The 22,345-nt window shown below is 38.5% G+C and overlaps 2 protein-coding genes across 6 annotated transcripts; both read right to left on the minus strand.

Moving 5' to 3' along the window:
- Positions 1-859: 859 nt before the first annotated feature.
- On the minus strand, positions 860-19,583 carry LOC110924104. Of its 5 annotated transcripts, none has more exons than XM_035987011.1 (3): positions 19,218-19,583; positions 18,885-18,911; positions 8,118-10,158 (listed from the first exon to the last, which is right to left on the minus strand). In XM_035987011.1, the coding sequence occupies exon 3, from the start codon at positions 10,145-10,147 to the stop codon at positions 8,864-8,866; it is 1,284 nt and encodes a 427-aa protein (XP_035842904.1). In that variant the 5' UTR covers positions 10,148-10,158; positions 18,885-18,911; positions 19,218-19,583; the 3' UTR covers positions 8,118-8,863. The 5 variants fall into 5 exon arrangements, 4 of the variants coding, with proteins under 4 accessions (XP_035842904.1, XP_035842905.1, XP_035842906.1 ...); XM_035987012.1 differs by having other exon boundaries at positions 18,885-18,924; XR_004886965.1 differs by lacking the exon at positions 8,118-10,158 and adding an exon at positions 860-1,481 and having other exon boundaries at positions 18,885-19,583.
- Positions 19,584-20,010: 427 nt separating this feature from the next.
- On the minus strand, positions 20,011-21,897 carry LOC110924103. The gene has a single exon (XM_022168140.1). The coding sequence runs from the start codon at positions 21,895-21,897 to the stop codon at positions 20,011-20,013; it is 1,887 nt and encodes a 628-aa protein (XP_022023832.1).
- Positions 21,898-22,345: the final 448 nt, after the last annotated feature.

Genomic DNA, 22,345 nt, shown 5'->3' on the forward strand with positions numbered 1-22,345 from the left:
AGGCCCAACGACAAGAATACATTAAAACCCAAGAGTACATACAAGGGTTAACATATAGACATTCCGGAAGCTAAAATACGCACTAAAAAGCACCTGAAACGCACTTTAAGTGCAGAATTTTATAGAATTCAGCTATACTCAGCTTTATAACCTCAAAATATTATGCAGAATTCATGTTTTATCATCCAAAATACTTCCCTAAGTGTCGGGAATTAAAAGGGTTACAAAAGGGTACATAAAGGACGCTAAATGACGCAATTTAGCACTTAAACGAACCGGTATCTAACCGAACAACCGGACATTACCCGGAACATCAAAATATTATTAGAAATATTGTTTTAATATTTCTGAGCTAGTTTTGGTCCCCGAACACCATAACATCTCTTATAACATAATAACACACAAGTCCCTAAAAACTACACTTGTAAACTAACTTGTTATTAATTTAGAGTTGGAAATTACACTTTGCCCCCCCCCCCAATCCTTGTCTACGGTTACAAAGGGGGTGACCCCACCAAATATTTGCCAATATCCTACAAGATCCCATTTGATTTGTTTTGATATTACTTGGATACTATTAGATATTGTGAGATCTATGGAGATATGAAAGGATCTTGTGAAAAGATTATAAGTATCACCATCTTCATTTCAACACTCAACACCACAACCTTCTCCTCTCCTCTCTCCCACCTACGGCCTCCACCCACCACCACACAACCATCATTTTCATCCATTAATCAACCATTCCAAGCTTAACATAAGGTGCTGTTGGACCGTTCTAAGACCCGAAAAGTCAGTCGAAGTAGTTCATCTTTACATACGAAGGCGGAATCAACGTAAGTAAAGTAACAACAGCTAATCCTTTCAATTCCTTGTGTTTATATTGCTTTCTGGTAAAATTTCAGCAGAGTTTCGGCACCGTAGCACACACACACATCGTTACAAATGATGAACCGCTCAAGCCTATATATAGATATCTTGGGTCGCTTATGTGACAGTCCAAATAAGCGATCCAGCACCTTTGTCACATAAGCGATCTACACTCGTGTCCTAAAAGCGGTCCAGGCTACATGACAAATAAGCGGTCCACAATATTACATTGACATATAAGCGGTCCTAACTCTATTTCACTCAATATTTACACTTTGACCCCCTATAGACCAATCTTGACTTCAGACTTTTTGTAGACGCAGTCAACAGACATTCCGTACATCAACAGACTCCCCCTTGGATGTTGACGTAGTCTTTTTAGCATCTTCAGATCCGTAGTCTTTAGTCTTTGTCTTTTCACCAACTCTGTCTGTCACCTCAAGCATTCTTCACAGGTTCCCGGACTGACTTCTAGCTTTATCTACAAGCTTCCCATTAGCTGTTGATCCAGACTCCCCCTCTCACTGACTCCCCCTCTCATTATGCTGGAATCTTGAGATATCTGGTTCAAGCTTTTGCAATTTGCCTTCGTTGGGAAATATCGTCCAAACCTGTTACTCAACCAATAACATTACAATCTATCTTTTCAAACAATAAACACTAATACAATCAGCTTTTAGATATCCACTCAAGTTTACAAGTTCAATTTAATGACCCTGCATACTTGATTAATCTACCAAGTTCAACTTAATGACCCTGGTTGATCTTTTGACGAAACAAACTGATTTAGTAAAACAATTTTCCAATTTTCTGAAAAATAACAAGTATCAACTTAATGATCTTGTTTATAACTTTGAAAACAAACATATTTCCAACAATGTAAGCTCTCCTCGATCTTCAGCTCAGAATCTCCTGCATCTGCTTCATCTTTCCAGAATTCGACAATCAACTTTCCACTCTGGTTTGTCTAAACTAAAGCAGAAATAAAATCTTTTTGGATTTTAAGATGATCTAAACTAAAAAATGAAATAACAGAAAACTTAAATTGCAGAAAATAAACTATATACAGGTTTGTTTTTGGTGAGCGTGTCAGGGAATCATATCAGCTTTTCAGACAGATTACAAGTACCGTTAAGCTACATTACATACTCAGATTTAAACAATTCACCTCGATTGTCGATATACTGATCCATCTTAAATTTTCATACAGACTTCAATCTATTCAGGATACTGTTTAAGTGTTTTAAGAACTTAGATCAATTCATGTGTCCCACCTCTTGAATATACTCCCGTATCCAGAATCCCAATATTCAGTCTTACAGACAAAAATACTACAATGATGTCTGTACATAAATTAGGGTATGCGAAAACTGAGGGATCTCAGGTCAGAACTTCCGTTCAGCAGAGAGATATCAGCTTCGACTTTGCAATGTGTTCCCTTTAGAGAATCTTTTAGCTACAACAACTGACTATCAATTTTATTGTCTAATCAGCTGAGGGCTTTATGCTGTATTTCAAGCATTTTGGTGAAAGTATTAGCCAGGGACTAGGTCAGAACCACCGTTCAGCAGAAGTCCCGGAATAATACCCCAGACATCATAGAGTATAACCACCTAGTATATCAGAATACGAGACCTTTCAAACGAGATTTCAGGGGTTACCTATATATCCAAGTAGTGTTCCCCACGAATTTCACCAGTTTGAAATTTTAGGTTTATATCCCGAATAAATCTACTAAATGTACGAAAACCTATCGACACATCATTAGTGAGACTGTTTAACTCATTTTGTCTTTCCAAATCTTTAGCATACTGTAATTGTCTAGCTGATGTACTATCATTTTCCCTATATACACAAGCTCTTTTTCAATTTTACTGTTTTTGTATTTTAGCATTTTTTACTGTTTTTGTATTTTTCTGAAAATAAAATATGTACAACTATCTATCTCCCCCTAAATACCAAAACACGTAAAAAATCGACAAACCATCGCAGATTGTTTCTCATCTTCATCCGCAACAGTACTCTCATCAACGCTCACAACCCCATCCGACACCGAAAGCAATTTCATACCATTAAGTTTTAACAAATATTGAAATCGATTTTTATCAAAAGCTTTGGTATGCAAATCAGCTTTTTGTTCGTCAGTGTGGATTTTCTCAATTCGTATCAACTTTTTCTCGAAGCAATCGCGAATAAAGTGATGACGAATCTCAATATGTTTAGTTTTAGCGTGATGTACTGGATTTTTAGTTATATTAATCGCGGCCTCATTATCAACAAACAGAGGTGTGTTAAGAAACTGCAAACCGTAGTCGCGCATCTGTTGCTGTATCCACAGGATCTGAGAGCAGCAACTGCTAGCAGACACATACTCTGCTTCACATGTAGATAGCGCCACAGATGTTTGTTTCTTACACTGCCAAGTAACCAATCTCGAATCAAAAAACTGGCATCCTGCAGTTGTTGATTTTGCGTTAACTTTGCAGCATCCGAAATCTGAATCGGAAAACCCTTCGAGTGTAAAATTGCCTTTGCGAGGATACCACAACCCCAATGTGGGTGTGCCTTTTAAGTAACGTAAAATCCTCTTCACAATAATCATGTGCGATTCTCTCGGGTTAGACTGAAATCTTGCTGCGAGGCACGTTGGGTACATGATGTCAGGACGTGAAGCAGTTAGGTACATCAAAGAACCTATCATGGATCGATAAAGTGTCTCATCAACCCTGTCTCCGGTAAGATCTGGGTGAATTCCATGATTAGTCGAAAGTGGGGTAGCAGCTGGAGTAGAACTTGACATTCCAAATTTCTCCAGAATATCATGCACGTACTTCGTTTGATGAATGAAAATTCCTTCAGGAAGTTGTTCAACTTGTAATCCCAGAAAGAATTTCATCTCCCCCATTGAAGACATTTCAAATTTCTGCTTCATCACCTGTTCGAAATCTTTGCATAATTTCTCATTCGTCGACCCAAAAATTATATCGTCTACATAAATCTGTACTATCAGAAGATGACCATCAACGACTTTAGTGAAGAGAGTGGCATCCACTTTTCCACGTATGAACTGGTTAGCGAGTAGGTGTTGAGACAAAGTCTCGTACCAGGCTCTCGGCGCCTGATGTAGACCGTACAACGCTTTGTCCAGCAAATAAACTTTGTTCTTGTGGATTGGGTCAGTAAAGCCCGGCGGCTGACCAACATAAACCTCCTCTTTGACCTTCCCATAAAGAAACGCTGATTTAACATCTAACTGAAATACTTTGAAATTCTTCCAAGACGCAAATGCTAGGAAAATTCTGATAGCCTCTAGTCGTGCGACAGGAGCATAGACTTCGGTAAAATCAATCCCCTCCTGTTGACTAAAGCCCTGAACAACGAGTCGAGCTTTGTTTCTTACAACCACTCCTCTGTCGTCCCTCTTACATTTGAAAACCCACTTTGTATTGATTTTTCTTTGACCATCCGGTAAATCAACCAACTTCCACACACCTAACTTCTCAAACTGACTTAATTCTTCTTGCATCGCTATGACCCAAGAGTCTTCAGTAAGCGCCTCTTTGTAAGTCCGCGGTTCGACCTGCGAGATAAAACAACTTAATGAAAATTCAGTTTGTAAAGGTGCTACTGTAGAATAAAAACATGTTAAGCCCTGGTCAATTTGACGTCTCGTCCGAACGCCTGATTGCAATTCTCCTATTATCAACTCCTCTGGATGATAAGAAAGAGTTCGCGGCATCACTTCGCTTGGAACTTCTACATTTCCTTCCAGATTAGTAACATTCTGCTTTGCATCTTGTTCACCAACTTGGTTTGTTTGACTTGACAACTGGATCTGCTCCCCCTCAAGATCTGAATCACCATGGTCAAAAACTGGCATGTTTTCAGCTTCTTGATCATCATTCATCTCCGACTGATTACCAGGAGCAACTTCATCATCATGTTCACCAGCATTACTAGGACCTGCTTCATCATCATTTGAAGTCTCCCGAGGTCTGCTAGAATACTCTGCTGGAAACCTGAGCGACGATTCATACTCTCGTAAAATATCCAGCTCATCAAAGAAATCTTCCTCTTCCTCTGATTCTTCTCTCATGTCAGACGATTCCCAAAGTTTGTCATAATGATAACGCCATGAATCACCAGGATTCTGTGGCGGCATAGTATAACCCTGACATTCAACATTTGCTGCTTCAATAATACGCTTTTCACTTGGAACAAAGACACGCCGTGTAGGACCTGAATATCCAACAAATATTCCTTCAAAGTTCTTCGGACCAAGCTTACCATTCGGCTCTATTACCGTACAGGGTGACCTAAACGGTTCTAGATACTTAAAATTCGGCTTGCGTTTATTGATTAGCTCAAAACACGTCTTGTTGAACTTCTTCACAGTAAGAACTCTATTGAGAGTATAGCATGCAGCAGAAACAGCTTCAGCCCAGAAATTGATTGGTAACTTGGAATCTGCAAGCATCGTTCTGACTGTCTCGATTAGCGTCCGGTTCTTGCGTTCTGCAACTCCATTTTGCTGAGGAGTGTACGGAGCACTAAACTCATGCAGTATACCTCTTTCATCACAGTATTCCTCCATCTTACTGTTTTTGAACTCAGTACCATTGTCACTTCGAATTCTACAAATCGGTCTCTGGTACAGATTCTCAATTTTCTTAAACAATACTATCAAACTATTAAAGGTTTCGTCTTTCGTTTTCAAAAACATGACCCACGAAAATCTGGAGTAGTCATCAGTCACGACCAAACAGTATGAATCTCCTGTTATACTCTTTACATTCACTGGACCAAACAAATCCATGTGAAGTCTTTCCAAGGGTCTCGAAACTGAATTGACTTGTTTTGTAGGATGTGACTTTTTCTTTTGTTTGCCTCTGACACAGCTTATGCACTCCCCTTCTAGATGAAAACCTTTAATATTCACTCCAGTGACCAAGTCGTTATGCACTAAGTGATTCATTTTCCTTAGGTGAATATGCCCCATCTTTCTGTGCCATAACCTTGACTCCTTTTCCGTTGCTCTGGACACAAAACAATGAGCCTGACCCGTGGTTGTAGTAGCAACGCTCATGTCCAACACGTACAGATCGTTGACTCTTGGTGCCCTCATGATGATCCACTCTTCAGGTATCACAAATCCCGGTTTCAAGATCAAACATTCTTTGTCGGTGAAATGAGTAGTATACATCCTGTCACAGATCTGGGAGATACTCAGCAGGTTGTTCTCCAGCTCAGCGATGTAGTTTACTCTCTCAAACGTGATAATGCCATTTGATAATGTTCCTTCACCTATGATCCTGCCTCCTTGATTACCCGCAAAACCCACATAACCACCATTAATGTCATTCACATCATACAGCAATGCGGTCTTCCCTGTCATATGCCTTGACGCTCCACTATCCATTATCCACCTAGATACAAGTTTTGGAAGATCCTGCACATAACAAATCATCATTTAAACAACTTCAAGAAAGATGCCGATTCATGCTTCGCACTCCAGGAAGCTCCGGCAATTCAAACTGTTTAGTCAAACATGGTGTCCACCCAGGCCTTATCAGCCTTAGGTGTAACCGTGACTTTAGCAATTTGAATTTTAAAATTCTTAGACTTAAGAGGTGGATATTGTGCATCATAATCAACCGTAATTGATTCTTAAGCCTTTTTCACCTCAGAAGTTGAATCTTTCTTCTCAACTTTAGGTTCAATTTTAGGTTTCCACACCTGTTGAGCTACTGCAACCCTCTTATAAAATTTATCATTTTGATTTACCAGCTTCTTTACGGGTTCAGTTTTTACTTTCAAATTGTCAATTTGAACATTTTTCTTCCCAACAACTTTCTTCTCAACATACATCGGTGTTTTACCCTTCACATCAACTTTCTTTTGTTGAACCTTCACAGCTTCAGTCTTAGGCTTCACATATGTACACTTTCGTGCAATATGACCAACCTGTTCACATCTAAAACACATACGAGTATCAGCTACCCTACTCGTGCCTTCAGACTGAGCCTGTGAAGCTCTCTTCTCAAAAAATTCTTTGTTTGATTTTGTAAAAATTTCTTTTTCTTCATCAACAAGTGAACTTGAACTATTCACGAACTTTTTCTTTTCGACATACCTCTTGTTTGCAACATTTCTTTTATGAAATGGTTTACCCCCCTGATAACCACCCGACCAATTGTTTCTGTTGTTATTGTAAAAACGTGGTGGATAAACAGCTTTCTTGTTGTAAACCCTCTCTTTCTTTCGACTCAGATTGTTCACTGCTGACAACTCGACTTCGACCAGTTTGAAAACATTTGTCAATTTGTTCAGATTAACATTCTCTAATGGAAACTCAGAATCCGAAAACAACTTATCCGATCCCGACATCTTGTACATGACAAGATCAGATTCATCATATAAGTTGTTTTTGGACTTTTGCTTCGGAATGTATTTATCTAGAAAACACACATCCTCCTCAGAAGTGTCACAATCCGGCTTAAGCACTTTGTCTATCACACTTTTCACCACATCATTTTGGACACCCTCTTCATTGGAAGACGTAAACGTGACATCAATGTTCTCAGGAAGTGTAACATCACTTTCTTCCTCAATTTCCACCAAACTAGACTGCTTTTTCGTGTAGTTGTCTAAAATTGGCGGTGGAACTTTGTGAAACCCTACACCCGTTCCATCAGAAAACACATCCTCACCAGCTTTGTTTTTTCCTATAGGTTTGGGAACGATGTGCTGCAAAACAAAGCTAGCTGAGCTATAACTGTTTAATTTCAACTGAATTCTTTCATTTTCAATCTCAATTTCTTTAACCGTAAGTTTTAATTTTGCAATCTCATCCAGTTGTTCATTAATTGATTTTTCTTTTAATTGCAATACAGCTCTTAGATGTTCATTTTCTTTGAATGTTTTTCCGTTTCGATCATCACTGTCTTTCACAACACTTTTAAGTTTCTCAAATTTTTCGGAGATCTGACGGTTTTCCAGAATTAACTTTTCATTTTCAGTTGTAATTTTGTCACATTTAGTTGTTAATTCATTAAACCGTTCAGTTGAAACTTTTAACTTTGTGTCACGATCGAGAATCTGATCTTCAAAAGTTTTAACTTTTGATTTCAGATTTTTCAATTTCTCATCATTCAAATACGTGACAGTACTACAAAAATTGCATTGTTTGTTGCAATTAGTCAACATTTCCATCGACTTTATTACCTGACCTGGATGTTGACACACTTTGACTGACCTTCTCTTTTGACTCAGAAACAGAAATAGAATCTACCTCAAGTGCTTTCGCAGCTAGCACTTGGTCAGCCATTTTCTCTGAATTCTCAGTTGTCAACTTCCGAGTCACATCGATCAACTCCGTATCAACCATCTTTGATCTCTCAGTCTCTGCGTTTTCTTTCTTCTCTCTCTCTTCTTTTTCCTTTCTCTCTTTTTCTTTCTCCTCCTCAATCATCTTCGAAGTTGGTGTTCCCCACCACTTATGCTGCCAGTATTCATCCTCTTCTTTGTACTCCTGAATGATGGCTTCAATATCTAGTGTTTTGTCATCAATCGCCACATTGCCATACCGATCAAGATAGCACTCTCTGTCTGGATCCCAACGATTTGCTCTTCTTGCTTCCAAGTATACACCAGAAAGTCTGATAATCTTTGTTTCAGCAGTCATCTTCCTATATTTGTACTTCTGTTCCTATGTACGATTATCCTTCCAAGGAATCGGTTCATCATGACTTGCCATGAAAGCATAACCAACGGCATCATCTTCCGGCAAAACCTCTTTGCTCCAATCGTAACCCTCATCATCATAGATCACAGCTAAAGCCCTTGACTTTTCTCTTTGCTCTTCAGCCTGCTTTAGTCTGGGCGGCTCCGATTTATTCTGATGGTAGATTGCCTTCTTGTAATAATCGTCACGAAATGGATTTTCAGATTCATCAACATATGCATTCCGACATTCTCGCTTGAAATAGCCCTTTTATTTGCATTTAAAACACGTCACTTTTGACTTATCGAACCCAAGCTTTGTCGACGGACCACCAATTGATTTCCTCCCGGTAATTTCCATAAAACGTTGCGCACGTCGAACAGCACTTGCCATTGCCCAACGAATGTCAATAAGCTCCATTTCCTCGGGATCTATCTGATCGTAGTCTTCTTTGGTCAGATTTGTATTTCCGATCTTTCTGGCTACCAGACCTTCATAGGACTCCAAAACAGACGCTAGAAAAACCATATGTTTCTTGGCCGATTCTTCGTCAAAGTTCTGTGCATTCTTCAAATCGATTGCAATGTTGCAAGAAAACTTCGCATCAGAACGATTTGCAGAAGACGTAGATCCACTGTGATAACCACTGTGGCTTCCGCTGCTTGAACTGCTTTGACTTTCTTTGTTTGTTGAAGAAACATTCTCAGCAGAAAATGCCGTCTTCGGAGAAGTAGCTTTCGACATCAAGCTTTTTAGATAATACAGATCCAGATTCTGCTGATAGGATGAGTGATTAACTTTGTATGCTTTCTTCAACTCTAGCTCATGACTTTCAAGTTTCTCAATCACCAAATCTGGAGTCAAATCTTTAGGAGCAATAGTGTTCTTCAACATAAGCGCATAATATCTCCAATCAACCTCATCTGGTAATGAATCGAACAATTTGTCAACTAGTTCTTCATACGAAAAATTGATTTTATGTCTTACTAATTCCAGCTTCAAATGACCGAACCTTTCTATCATTTTACAAACCGATTCATTTTTTAGACATCCAAAAAGATCAAATTCTTTTCTAAGAAGCTTTCGTTTGTTTTTCACAATTTCCTCGCTTCCTATACATTTTGCTTTAAGTTTATTCCACAAATCTTTTGCATTTGAGTAATCGATCAAAGAAATGATGTCTTCTCGGACAGATTGGAATAGCAATGCTACACACTTTTGTTCAGCCACAAAATTATCAATTTCTTCAACTGATCTCAGTGATTCGCCATTTTTCTTTCCATCAGCATAACCAGTTTTCATACTCTTCCAACTGGGAAAGGCGAATGCCATCAACCAATCTTCAAACTTTGTTGCCCACCTGCTGTAATCTTCTATAGCCATCAACTTAGGAGGTCTGTTAAATGTTCCAAATTCACTTTCGGACTCCCAAGCTTCTTTCTTTTTCTCTTTTGGTTGATTTTCGTTCGTATTGTTTGATGTCGAATCGTTGTTTCCTGAACTTCCTGTGAATGCGTACATGTCGCTGAATGGATTCAAGAACATATCATCCATTGTGAACGTACCTGCACAATCAAACAACACTTAAAAAATTTTGATTTTGAAAACTATCAGTTCACAAAAGCGATCCTGTCTAAACAGTTTGACAGAAAAGCGGTCCAGAATATGTTCGTAAACGTGGACCAGACAGCAATGACTAAGTCCTCTCGAGCGATCCACAGTATGTCAAATTAGCGACCGAGAGTATGTACGTTCGAGCGATCCAGAAAATGATCGTTCGAGCGGTTCAAATACTGTCAAATAAGCGATCCAACTTTTGTTCGTTGGAGCGATCCAGAAGTGTTCGTATGAGCGGTCCGAATGTGATCGTTCGAGTGGTTCAACAATGTTGTCCGTTCGAGCGGTTCAGAAAGTTAAATTGTCCGAAAAAGCGATTCCAAGTGTGAATTTTGAGCGATCCAATCAGGTTATGTCCAGAAAAGCGATCCAATGTCCGAAAACGCGATCGACAGATTTTAACCAGTTTTTACCATTTTTAGTCCGTATTTTCACCTGATTCTCTCTAGGGTTTGTTAAAAGTGTGTTTTACACGTTATATTCAAATTTCAGACAATTTTGACCGTTGGAACCACTGAAAACCGAAAAAGTATGAGAGAAAGTGAGTAGAAAAAAAAGATTTCTGCAGATCTATGCTGTCGTAGTATGAACTCCTCGTCCTGAGCTCTGATACCACTTGTTGGACCGTTCTAAGACCCGAAAAGTCAATCGAAGTAGTTTATCTTTACATACGAAGGCGGAATCAACGTAAGTAAAGTAACAACAGCTAATCCTTTCAATTCCTTGTGTTTATATTGCTTTCTGGTAAAATTTCAGCAGAGTTTCGGCACCGTGGCACACACACACACATCGTTACAAATGATGAACCGCTCAAGCCTATATATAGATATCTTGGGTCGCTTATGTGACAGTCCAAATAAGCGATCCAGCACCTTTGTCACATAAGCGATCTACACTCGTGTCCTAAAAGCGGTCCAGGCTACATGACAAATAAGCGGTCCACAATATTACATTGACACATAAGCGGTCCTAACTCTATTTCACTCAATATTTACACTTTGACCCCCTATAGACCAATCTTGACTTCAGACTTTTTGTAGACGCAGTCAACAGACATTCCGTACATCAACAGGTGCTAGAAGGTGATTAACGAAGTGTGGAGCTTGTGGAACTTGAAGAACCTCCCCCATTTGCTTTTATCCAACACCACTTTTGTCATCTTCAAGTTCTAGTTATCTTCCCTAGCCTTGTTGCTAGTGGTGAGCCCTCATAATCTCTTATTACTTCATGTATTGATTGGTTAAAAGATTTATTATGGTGAAAATCACAAGAACACTAAAGAATATAAACATGAATCTTTCACATAAGCTTAAATACATAGGAATATATGTTGATTGTGTTGATTGTTTCTTGTTGATGGATTACTAGTGTGTGTGATGTTAGACATCATATGGAAACTACTAGATTGTGATTAAACACATGATCTACTAGGTTAAAGTGGTGATCTTGTGAAAGACCAGGATCATGATACTTTATGTCCTCATGAACTTGAATGAAGAAAGTGAATTTCATATGTAAAAATGATTTAAACAAAATACAAATCTTGTAAATATATGATTACAAAAATGATTTTCTCAAGAAACCAAGTTTATTTACAAGACTTACAAAGTCACGGGTTCCAAATAAACTAATAGTATTTCTAGTGTTGAAACAAGACTAGAAACATGTGTGTAACAAGAAAAATACAAGAGAAGTATTTTTAGAAAAATCATTTTTACAAGTTGTAAATGACTAGATCTTTTAATAAAGTGATTTACAAACAAATAACCATGTTGTTAAGGGTAACTAAACCTACTAAATATCATGGTAAGCTACTACAAGATTTTACAAGAACTTCAAGTTCATGATGTGGTGTGAATTACATGATTTAGACATATGGTAAGACTTGATTGTGTTGATGATATTGATGATGATTTTAAAAGAAAATAAACACATGTTTTGAAAACATGGGAAACCTCCGTTTTTAGGGGAAACTCTGTCAAAATTTCTATAAATTTTGACTATAAGTGTTGGCGAAACTTACTCCCTAAAAATATTTACCAAGGTTTCCCTAATTTTGTGTTAAGAAATGATGATTTCTTCAAGGTTAAAATTGACACTAAATATGTATATTTTTGAGAAAAATATATATATTATTTGATCACCAAATTTTGTGCTAAGTGTATGTAGTATGTATTATACGTGATAGTGTATTAGGACTTGAAAATACACTAAACACTCCTAAGGAGTGAAAATACAAAAATATGCATACAACATACTTAGACAAATACAAGAAATATATTTATGAAAATATATTACTTGAAAGAATAAATAACTTGGTCAAGTTATGAACATGAAATGAAGCTTTGAACAAAATACATAATTCGGGTGCAAAATACAAGATACAAGATACTTATATTTATTTTTGAGAAAATAATATAAGTAAGATACATGGTTAAAAATATAAATTATTTTTAACACAAGAATACATATACAAAAGATAGTGACTTGTGCTTGTGCGATACAAGTATAGTGACTAACGATAATGAAACACGTTTAGGTCACGAAGCTAGATAAGCAAATCCGGTAAAGTTTACGACGCAGGAACGCAAAGTTGTGAGTTCATGCTCCCCCTTTTCTCTTAACTGTTTTAGGTTTTATAACTTCGGGGGTGAAATACATGTTCCAAATATTACAATGTTTACAAATGGTATGATGGATACAAAAACAAGAAGCACTCTTGGTGATAACTAGTACCAAGTATGATGCGTTTTAAGGAATGATACGAGAAATGATACGAGAAATCGTGTCACGAATAGGGTACCATAAGCACCATTAATCGTGTACATACTAAGACCGAAGAACAAAAGGTTAGATCTAATGGGTACTAGGGTAGCCCCACTCTTGGTGATAACTAGTACCGAGTAGTGTTTTTGTGTCTCCGTCGTGAATCGGCAACTAGAAAAATGCCTATGGTTTGGTTGATTTCTATGTCGTGTCACATGTTAATGGCCTTGCAACCCATTAACAATTTGATACATACAGGAATACTTGAGTTATACAAGAATACATGATTCATACCAGAATACTTGATTTATACACGAATACTTGATTTTTACAAGATACATACCATGTTTTTCATACAAAGTATACAAACGTTCAATACAAGAACTGCATGAATTCACACCAACATTATGTTGACGTTTTTCCAAAAACTCACATGTATTTCAGGTAACTAAAGTGGATGTGCGCGCGGTCATTCTCATGCTCTTGGATGTCGTTGATGTTTATCCTTAAATAAAGTTGTAAACTCTCAGACAATATGTTATCACGTGATGTAAACACTTCAACTATGTTTTCCGTTATGTAATGGTAATGGTGTTTGAAGTTATTTTTGTGGGCATGTAGTATGTTTACCTTTCGTATGCAATGAGACCCTTTCATGATCACACCTCGTGCTTCCGCCTAAGAAAGGGGTGTGACACTAATAAAGCTCTAAGGCATTTCTAAACTATGCTCTAATGGGTCAGAACTGAAAGTTAAAGCAAAAGTCTACTTTTGCGACTTTCGGTTTCGAACCGAGCTTAAACTGAAAATTATCGGGTTGAACATGTTTAGACATGTTCTTACATTAATTACCAAGTTATATTAGTGATAAAACAGTTTGCATGGCTTCTACATTGTTAATTATGCATTTATTTGAAAATAAGCTCTCTGTTGACTTTTTATGATTATGTTTGACCCGACAATTGACCTAGTTAGAGTAGGAATCAGAGGGTGCCCTTTTAAGGGTTTATTACCCACATAATTACCAACTCATAGGTACTTTCAATTTGAGATTTGACTGGACAAATTATGATTAATTACGAAGTCAAACCTTAATTACGACGGTTTGACTTTAAGCTAATTAACTAAGCAAAACTGAACTAAGAAGGGTTAAGGACACTTTACAAAGGTCCTAAGCACGACTAGTGACTTCTAGGAATTGTCCTTGAGCTCCAGCAATCTTCAGAATGTGAGTTTGTGAAAGTTTCAAGTGAGTGGGTTCAAATGATGCAACATGGGAGTCCTTATATATGAGTTTTGATGCAACAAGATCACTCCAAATAAGTCTACAGATGTTATGGGATCTTTACAGGTGCCCCCTATGCATGAAATACCATTGGGGCAGCCCCTGGTATGTAAAACAAGTGAGTTAAGTCGGTTAACAGACCTGAAACTGGCATCTGCAGGTTTTTGTTCGCTGGTGGTCCTCAGGCGGCCCGCGTAAGGATCCCTAAGGGGCTTACGCGACCGGCATGGCTCCCCAGAACTAGCCAAACAAGTTTCATTATTTGCACTTTAGGTCCCTGGTCCTTACAAACGTGGTTTTAACTTTGTTTCTTGCATTTTCAACCCTCTAACTTGACTTTTAAGGGCTCCAAGGCATAACCAAACACCGTTAAGTCCTCGGTTAACTTTGTGATCACCCGTAAAGCCTTTAATTTCAACGTTGACGCTTTTAAACCCCCGTATACGAATGTTAGCATAACTTTCTCATACGGAAACGAAACCTTGTGAAATTTTTATGACATATTCTAGTGAGCATAATTAATCGATACAAAGCTTCGGGTTTGCTAAAAGGTCACTCAGAGGTATACTTTAAACATGTTGACACATTTAACCCCTGTAGTTTGTAATCTCTCACTTTCTTTCACAATTAGCTTCGTATGATCCATGATTCATTCGTTTAAGGGTATAAACATCGTGTAGGGTTGTTGAAAGATATATTTATCCATTGTTGACACTTTGAATCCTTTTACACACGTAGATTCTTCGTTTGTCAACTTTAGTCCTTCTAAATTTATTCTTTGCACGTTTAAAGTCCATGACACGTGTCGATATAATATTGGACATGAAATTTCGACGTGTTACATCCTCACCCCCTTAAAAGAAATCTCGACCTCGAGATTTACTGAAATAAATGAGGGTACTTTTCTTTCATTGTGGACTCTACCTCCCACGTGTACTCGAGACCTCTTCGGGCATCCCACTTAACCTTTACAATTGGCACATGCTTCCTTCGAAGCTTTTTTACCTGTCGATCCTCGATCGACAAAGGTTTTTCCAAAAATTTTAAGCTCTCATCTGTGTGCACATCCGTATGTGGTATGACTAGTGATTCATCAACTAGACATTTCTTCAAATTGCAGATGTGGAATACATTGTGAATACCACTGAGCTCTTCAAGTAAGTTTAACTTATAAGCCACTGTTCCTACACATTCGATGATCTCGAATGGTCCTATATACCTTGGGCTTAACTTACCTTTCTTACCAAACCGCATCACCCCCTTCCAGAGTGATACTTTAAGCAGAACCTTATCACCAACCTCGAACTTTAGAGGTTTTCGCCTTTTATGAGCATAACTTTTCTGCCTATCCCTGGCAGCTTTCAGGCGATCACGAATTTGGACAATCTTGTCCGTTGTTTCAAGGACTATATCAGGTCCTGATAACTGAGCTTCTCCTACTTCCGCCCAACAAATAGGCGTTCTGCATTTCCTACCATATAATGCCTCAAAAGGCGCAGCCTGAATGCTCGGTATGTTACGTTACCCGTCCAAGTTGGTCAACCCAAACCCTACCGTGGTTACCAATCAAATCAATTTCTCAATCAATGAATGTTCTAACCACACAACACAAGTCAGATTTCTTATTCTTAGTCCATATTAATATCATGCAACAAGTAACTCTTGTAAACACAAGTGTACACCAACCATAAGCATCACAACACAGTTTACTGTTCTGTTCAGTCCAAGGCATGACGAAGAACCATGGCGACGAAGTATCTATTCTTCGTCGAAATCACAGATGCCTTCTACATATTTCTCCGAGCCTCGAGGACGATGCTACATCTTAAGCTTGGGGAGATTAGAGGTAATTTTTATGTTTTCATCTTAGCATGCATTATCTAATTTGTAAATAGTTGCATATAGTTGCATATTTTTTCATGTTCATTGCATTTAGGGTGTATATACATGTTAAGTTAAAATAAATTTCAAAAAAAAAAAAAAAAAAACGTTTCTGTTCCGCTGAAAATGTTTTGTGAAAAATGAGAAATGATATGATTTCTGGCATGTTAAAGCTTATACGTGAAATGGTAACTTTGGGGAAGAAAACATAGATAATTCGGGATGTGTTGATAGGCTCGGCCCTCACTTAGGAACGCCAATGTTGTATGCAATAACCTTAATTGAATATATGTGTTTAGTTTCCCATCTTGATGCTTGTGGTCAAAGATTGATCCCGACCAAAAATCGGTTGAGTTGAATATCCTCTATTACACACCATGTTCTCCATACATGACACCTCCGTAATTTCATTGAAAAAAATAAAGAGGTGAAAAATTGACCTCAAAGAGGTGAAAAATTGACCTCATATGTTATTATAGTTAAAAAAGAAAAAAAGGAAAAAAAAAAAAGAGAAAAAAGGAAGGGGTAAAAGAGCACAATGTATGCCAAAAATTTGAAAAAAAAATCGAAATCGAAATAAAAAAAAAAGTTTGAGCAAATTAGGGAGAAAAGTCCCGACCCCTTGAAAAACGGAAAAAAATAATAATTATCGTGTCATGATTTGGGTGCATGGTCGCATCAAGTGTGGTTTTGGAAATCTTCAAAAAGTCGTGAGGTTGGGTAGATGTTGCCATAGGTGTTGGGCGTGGGGACGATTGAACCATGTTGGTAAATTTGTATATTATTAAGCAGAAAGCATTTGGTCATGATTAAGCGGGTTTGAGTTTAAAGGGACACAAAATACCAACAATCGCGGTTACACGTGTAAGTATTTCCCGGGTTCGAATGAATGTAATAGGAGTTGATATTGTTAGATATGATCTCATTACAAGTTTATTTTCCGGAATAAAAGAAGCAGGTTGAAAAAAAATAGTGAGCATGCATATGTGTTTTATTTTTCGTGTTTACTTCTCGGTTTATTCTTATTCTTGACTTCCTTGAGGACAAGGAAAGGTTTAAGCTTGGGGAGATTTGTTAGTTGCATTTTTAGGCACATTTTTTGTAGCATATATCATGCATATTTCGTAGTCATACCTCGTTATTTTGCGAAACGCTTGTTTTTGTGGAATGGAATCTACTTTGGTTGTATTTTGGTTGATATTGTAGGTGTGGAGTGCTTGCTAAGGACGACATAGAAGTTGGAAGGATTTTTGAAGACAAATGTCTCAAGACGAGAATGAAAACGAGCTGAAGGGATCATGAAATAATTGGAGATGACATTGGGCTGAAATAAACTTCCTAAGTTTGGGCCAATTGATGACACCGTTGGAGCTGGCAAGCATTTAAAGAGCAATACAAGATTGAGTTTGGCTATAATTATTGAATAAACATACAACTAAAAAGGGGCAGCCCAAAATTATAATCATGGGCCGTAAGTTTCAAGAAAAAAAAAAAGATCTCTCCATCAACAAACAAAAAGAAATAATTGGCAAATTTTTTGGGGGGTGCAACAGAAGAACGGGACAGCTGCTGCAACTCGAGATCGGAAAAAAGGCATTTTCTCTTTTGTGATTTTTGAGAACAATTCAAATATGATAATTGAGAAACTGTTTGTTTAGTAAGTTTCGGATGTTTTCTTTCATATTTGTATTGATTGAACTAGCCATCATGTCCGGCTAAACTTTTATAGTTTCAACATTAGGGTTTGTTTTCTTTGATTTGGTTCATAAACTTATGTGAAACGATCACGTTAGATCCAATTATTTTAGTGGTTTGTTTATATGATTCTTGTTTTTAATACGGATTCGATCCGGAAAATATTAGATTGTTAATAAACCTGATCAACTTATTAATTTTTCTAATAAAGTTCAATCAATTTTTAGAACCCTAATAAAGTTTTAATTTTTGATACAAGGAACAAATAATATTTTGAGTTTGTCTATGAACCCAAAATTATTATAGAATTATACAATATAGTTAAACATTCCGAACGGCGTGAGTGTTTGATTGTAATTGATACTTCTATCCCGCAACCCGCACGCTAAAATCCGAACGGCGTGAGTTTAGAGTAGCGGGTTGGCTCTAATCAACGAACGGCGTTTGGTTAGACAATAAATAGAGTGGAGGTCCGAACTGCGTGACGTCTAGTGTCGATACAAACTATTATCTAAAAAGGATCATTGCACCGTGACCGTTAATGATCGTAAGTCGAACCGAATCAAGAAATTGCCCTGGTGTTGAAATTAGTTTTTTAACATCTGAATTTTCACAACCACTTTAATAGCTTTTCTTTTTAATCTAAAAATTACAAATTGTTTTTACATTTTAGTTAAACTAAAAGCCCCCCCCCCCCCCTTTTCAAAACAACCGTATCTGTGTCTAAAACGTTTTGGCATAATTCGTTAATCTGTATCCCTGTGGACACGAACTCTACTTCCCCTCATACTAGTAGTTTTCTTATTATTTTATTTGCTGGATTCGACACCCAACACAAAGGCGGCGGATATCCAAGTCGCTCTATGTGGTCACGGAGAGAGACGATGGTGCGGCCCATCTCAAGCTGATGAGCATACATGAGACGAAACATCGCCTGCTGATCGGCAAGCTCACCACAAATGACTATATATAGCTCCATTAATTGATTAATCCGTAACATGATTATGAAGCAACATACCTGGTGTTCTCACAAATCAAGTAACATACCTCAAAGTGGTCGTGATATGCACAGCCCTGATTCAATAAACTCAAGATATATACCATCAATTAGAACAAAAGCAATTTATGACCACATCAACCCATTCCAATTAATGCAATTTGTATGATCAGTGATATCAAACCAATTTCAATTTCATGATGAAATTATAATTTATTCATGACCAATGAAGACAAAAGTTATTGAATTAGAACTGTTCGGGTCCGGTAACAGGGGTACGACTCAAATCGGTAGCGGGCTTAACTGGATCGCTGAGGATGTGGGTTGGTTCGGGTGTGTAGTAACACGAGACACTACAGAAAACAAGAGAAATAAGAACATACCTGGTAGCGGTGATGCGTGGAGGGCCGGCGGTCGTTCGACTGTGGTGGGTTGCCGGTGATGTGTGAAGAGGATGGGGGTGGGCAGCGGCTGGTGTTAGGGTTCCGGCTACGATTGGGATTGAGGGGCGTGGTTGTGGTCGACGATGATGAGCAGCGGAGAAGGCGGTGGTTGAAGACGATGCGGCGGTGGTTGAAGACGACCGCCGGTAGTGGGGAAGGTGGATGACTGTTGTGGGTGGTCTGAATCCAGCAACGGGGGTGGAGTTGGGCGACGTTAGGGTTAGGGCTATGGAGGTTGTGGGGGAGAACAGATCAGAGAACTTGTTGAGAGAAAAGAGGGGGTGGCGAAGGATTTGTTTTGCTTTATCTGTTGGTTTTTTTTTTTTTTTTTTTATTATCATTATTATAGCTAATAACCACATCATTCCCTTTTGTTCACAGAAGGTTCACCCGGCCGGGTGAGAATTTGACACACCCGTGTCAAGGTTCTGAGTAAATTTAGTAAATTTTAACACGGCCGGGTCACTTTTTATATAATTTTCAACACGGTCGGGGCAAGGTTCTAAAACAAAAACTCACTTTCACACGGCCGGGCCATTTTTCTAAGAATATCCAACGCCACGGGATTAAACTTTTGACTAAAAAGAAACAATTTTTTTTTCTTTTTTTGTTTTTATATATTTTTTTTTGTTTTTTAAGGAATTAAAATTAAAGAGAACAATACGAAATCACGGGTTGCCTCCCGCGAAGCGCCTTTCTTTCTTGTCTTTGGCTAGACTTGGACCTTATTTCATTAATCTGGTGCTTGCTCAATACACGGAAGAAGCTTTTGGATAACACTTGGTGATTTAAATTTTGATGCTCTTTCCTTTGCTTTCTTCTGCGGGTCCATGAGGATCGTGACATCCATTAGATCCTCCCCAAGCTTGAACTTTTCAGTAAGTTCTTTTGTCGTTGCTTCATCAATACTTCTGTTTGACACTAATGCTTGAACATCATGGTTAGACAACTCAAAACATTCATTATTTAGTGGTTCAATGACATCTATATAATTCAAAGACGAGACATCACTTGGATAACGCAAAGCATCATCTATGTTGAAATTGATTACCTCCCCATCAAATTCCATAGAAAGGGTGCCGCTATAAACATCGATTTTTGTTCTTGCGGTTTCCAAAAATGGCCTCCCTAATAATATGGAACTTGAATTTGGGGCTTCATCACCCTCCATGTCTAGCACATAAAAATTAGCTGGAAAGACTAATTCATTCACTTGAACCAATATATCTTCTAATACACCTTTTGGGCGTACTATGGATCGATCGGCCAATTGAATGACTACCCCAGTCCTTTTTAACGGTCCTACATTAAGTGTTTTGAAAATAGAATATGGTAGGACGTTAATAGAGGCTCCAAGGTCCAACATAGCTCTAGGCACAGTGATATTCCCCAATTTACAAGGAACGGTGAAAACACCTGGATCCTTGCACTTTGGAGGTAGTCTCTTTTGTAACACTGCAGAAATATTTTCACTTACCTTGACGGTTTCATTACCTTTAAGCTTTTTCTTTGATGTACAAAGTTCTTTGAGGAACTTCGCATACCGTGGGACTTGTTTAATGGCATCAAGGAGTGGAATATTTACCTCTACCTTCCTGAATGTCTCCATGATTTCTTGCTCTTCCCTTTCCTTCTTTGTGCTTCGTAGCCTTGAGGGGAATGGAGCTATAGGAGTAAATTTCATTTCACTTTGAACTGGTTCTTGTACTTTTTCCTTATCTTGGTCCTTCTTCTCAACAACAATTTCCTCTTCGTCTTGCATACTCAGACCATCATAGCTCTTTCCACTCCTCAAGGTAATGGCACACACGTTGTGCTTTAGGTTATTCTCGGTTTGTGCATGTAGTTTACCTTGAGACTCTAATTTACTCACCGAGCTAGCAAGTTGAGCCATTTGTTGTTCCAAGTTCTTGATGCTAGCTTTTGTCTCTTGTTGAAGCGTATGCGTGCTGGTTGCCAAACTTTTCACAATATCTTCCAAAGACATTCCCGAGCTGCCCGTTTGTTGTTGGGCGGGTTGCTGTTGTCGAGGCTGAAAGTTTTGTGGTTGTTGATTACCTTGGAAGGCCGGGTGTTGCTGATATTGTGGGGATCTTTGCTGATAACTCATGTTAGGAAGTCCCCAATTCTGATTGCCTCGGGGTTGTTCATATTGTCTTGAATTTTGCCCCGGATAACCCCCAAGTGCTTGTGCTTGTTCAACATCATCTTGTAGTGTGGGACACATATCAGTGGGGTGTCCATATTGTAGACAAATTCCACAAGCTTGGGCTTGTGGCTCAGCACTCTTGTCCTTGGTAAGTTGCGTGACTGCTTTGGTTAACTCGGCTAGCTGGGTTTCGATGTGAGGAGTGCTCACTTCCTTAACTGCTCGTGGAACATCCGTGTACCACTCATCTTCTTGTGCTGAGTGCTTGGTGTCTTCAGCAATGGAGGTAATCAAGGCTCTAATTTGAGCAGGTGTTTTATCAATTAAAGCTCCTCCACTTGAGGCATTAATCAAACGCCTCTCCAATGGTGCTAATCCTTCACAAAAGTATTGAAGGAGTTGGTGATCGGTTATGCCATGTTGTGGGCAACGAGCACATAACTTTTTAAATCTTTCCCAATAAGTGTGCATGGCTTATCTTTTGAGTTGCTTGATTTCGATGATCTCCTTGCGTAGGATCGAGGCTTTGACTTCTTGGAACTATTTATCAAGAAACAACTTTGCAAGTGCATTCCAAGTAGTTACCGACCCCGGTGGGACGTAATATAGCCATTCTTTTGCTGAGTCTTGAAGAGCAAAGGGGAATGCCCTTAGCTTGATTTGGTCTTCAGTGACGTTATGTGGCTTCATATCGGAGCACACAACGTGGAACTCTTTGAGGAACTTGTGTGGGTCTTCATTCTCCAAGCCTCGGAAAAGTGGCAATAGGTGAATGAGTCCGGATTTCAGCTCAAAGATTTCCACAGTAGGGTAGTTAATGCAAAGTGGTTGTTGTGGGACATCGCGAGTTGCCCACTGTCTAAGGGTTTGTTCAGCTGCCACTGTAACTGCAGGAATTTGCGGTTTAGGTGAGTTTGGT

This window comes from Helianthus annuus, chromosome 17 (assembly GCF_002127325.2).
Source record: "Helianthus annuus cultivar XRQ/B chromosome 17, HanXRQr2.0-SUNRISE, whole genome shotgun sequence".
Classification (NCBI taxonomy): Eukaryota; Viridiplantae; Streptophyta; class Magnoliopsida; order Asterales; family Asteraceae; genus Helianthus; species Helianthus annuus.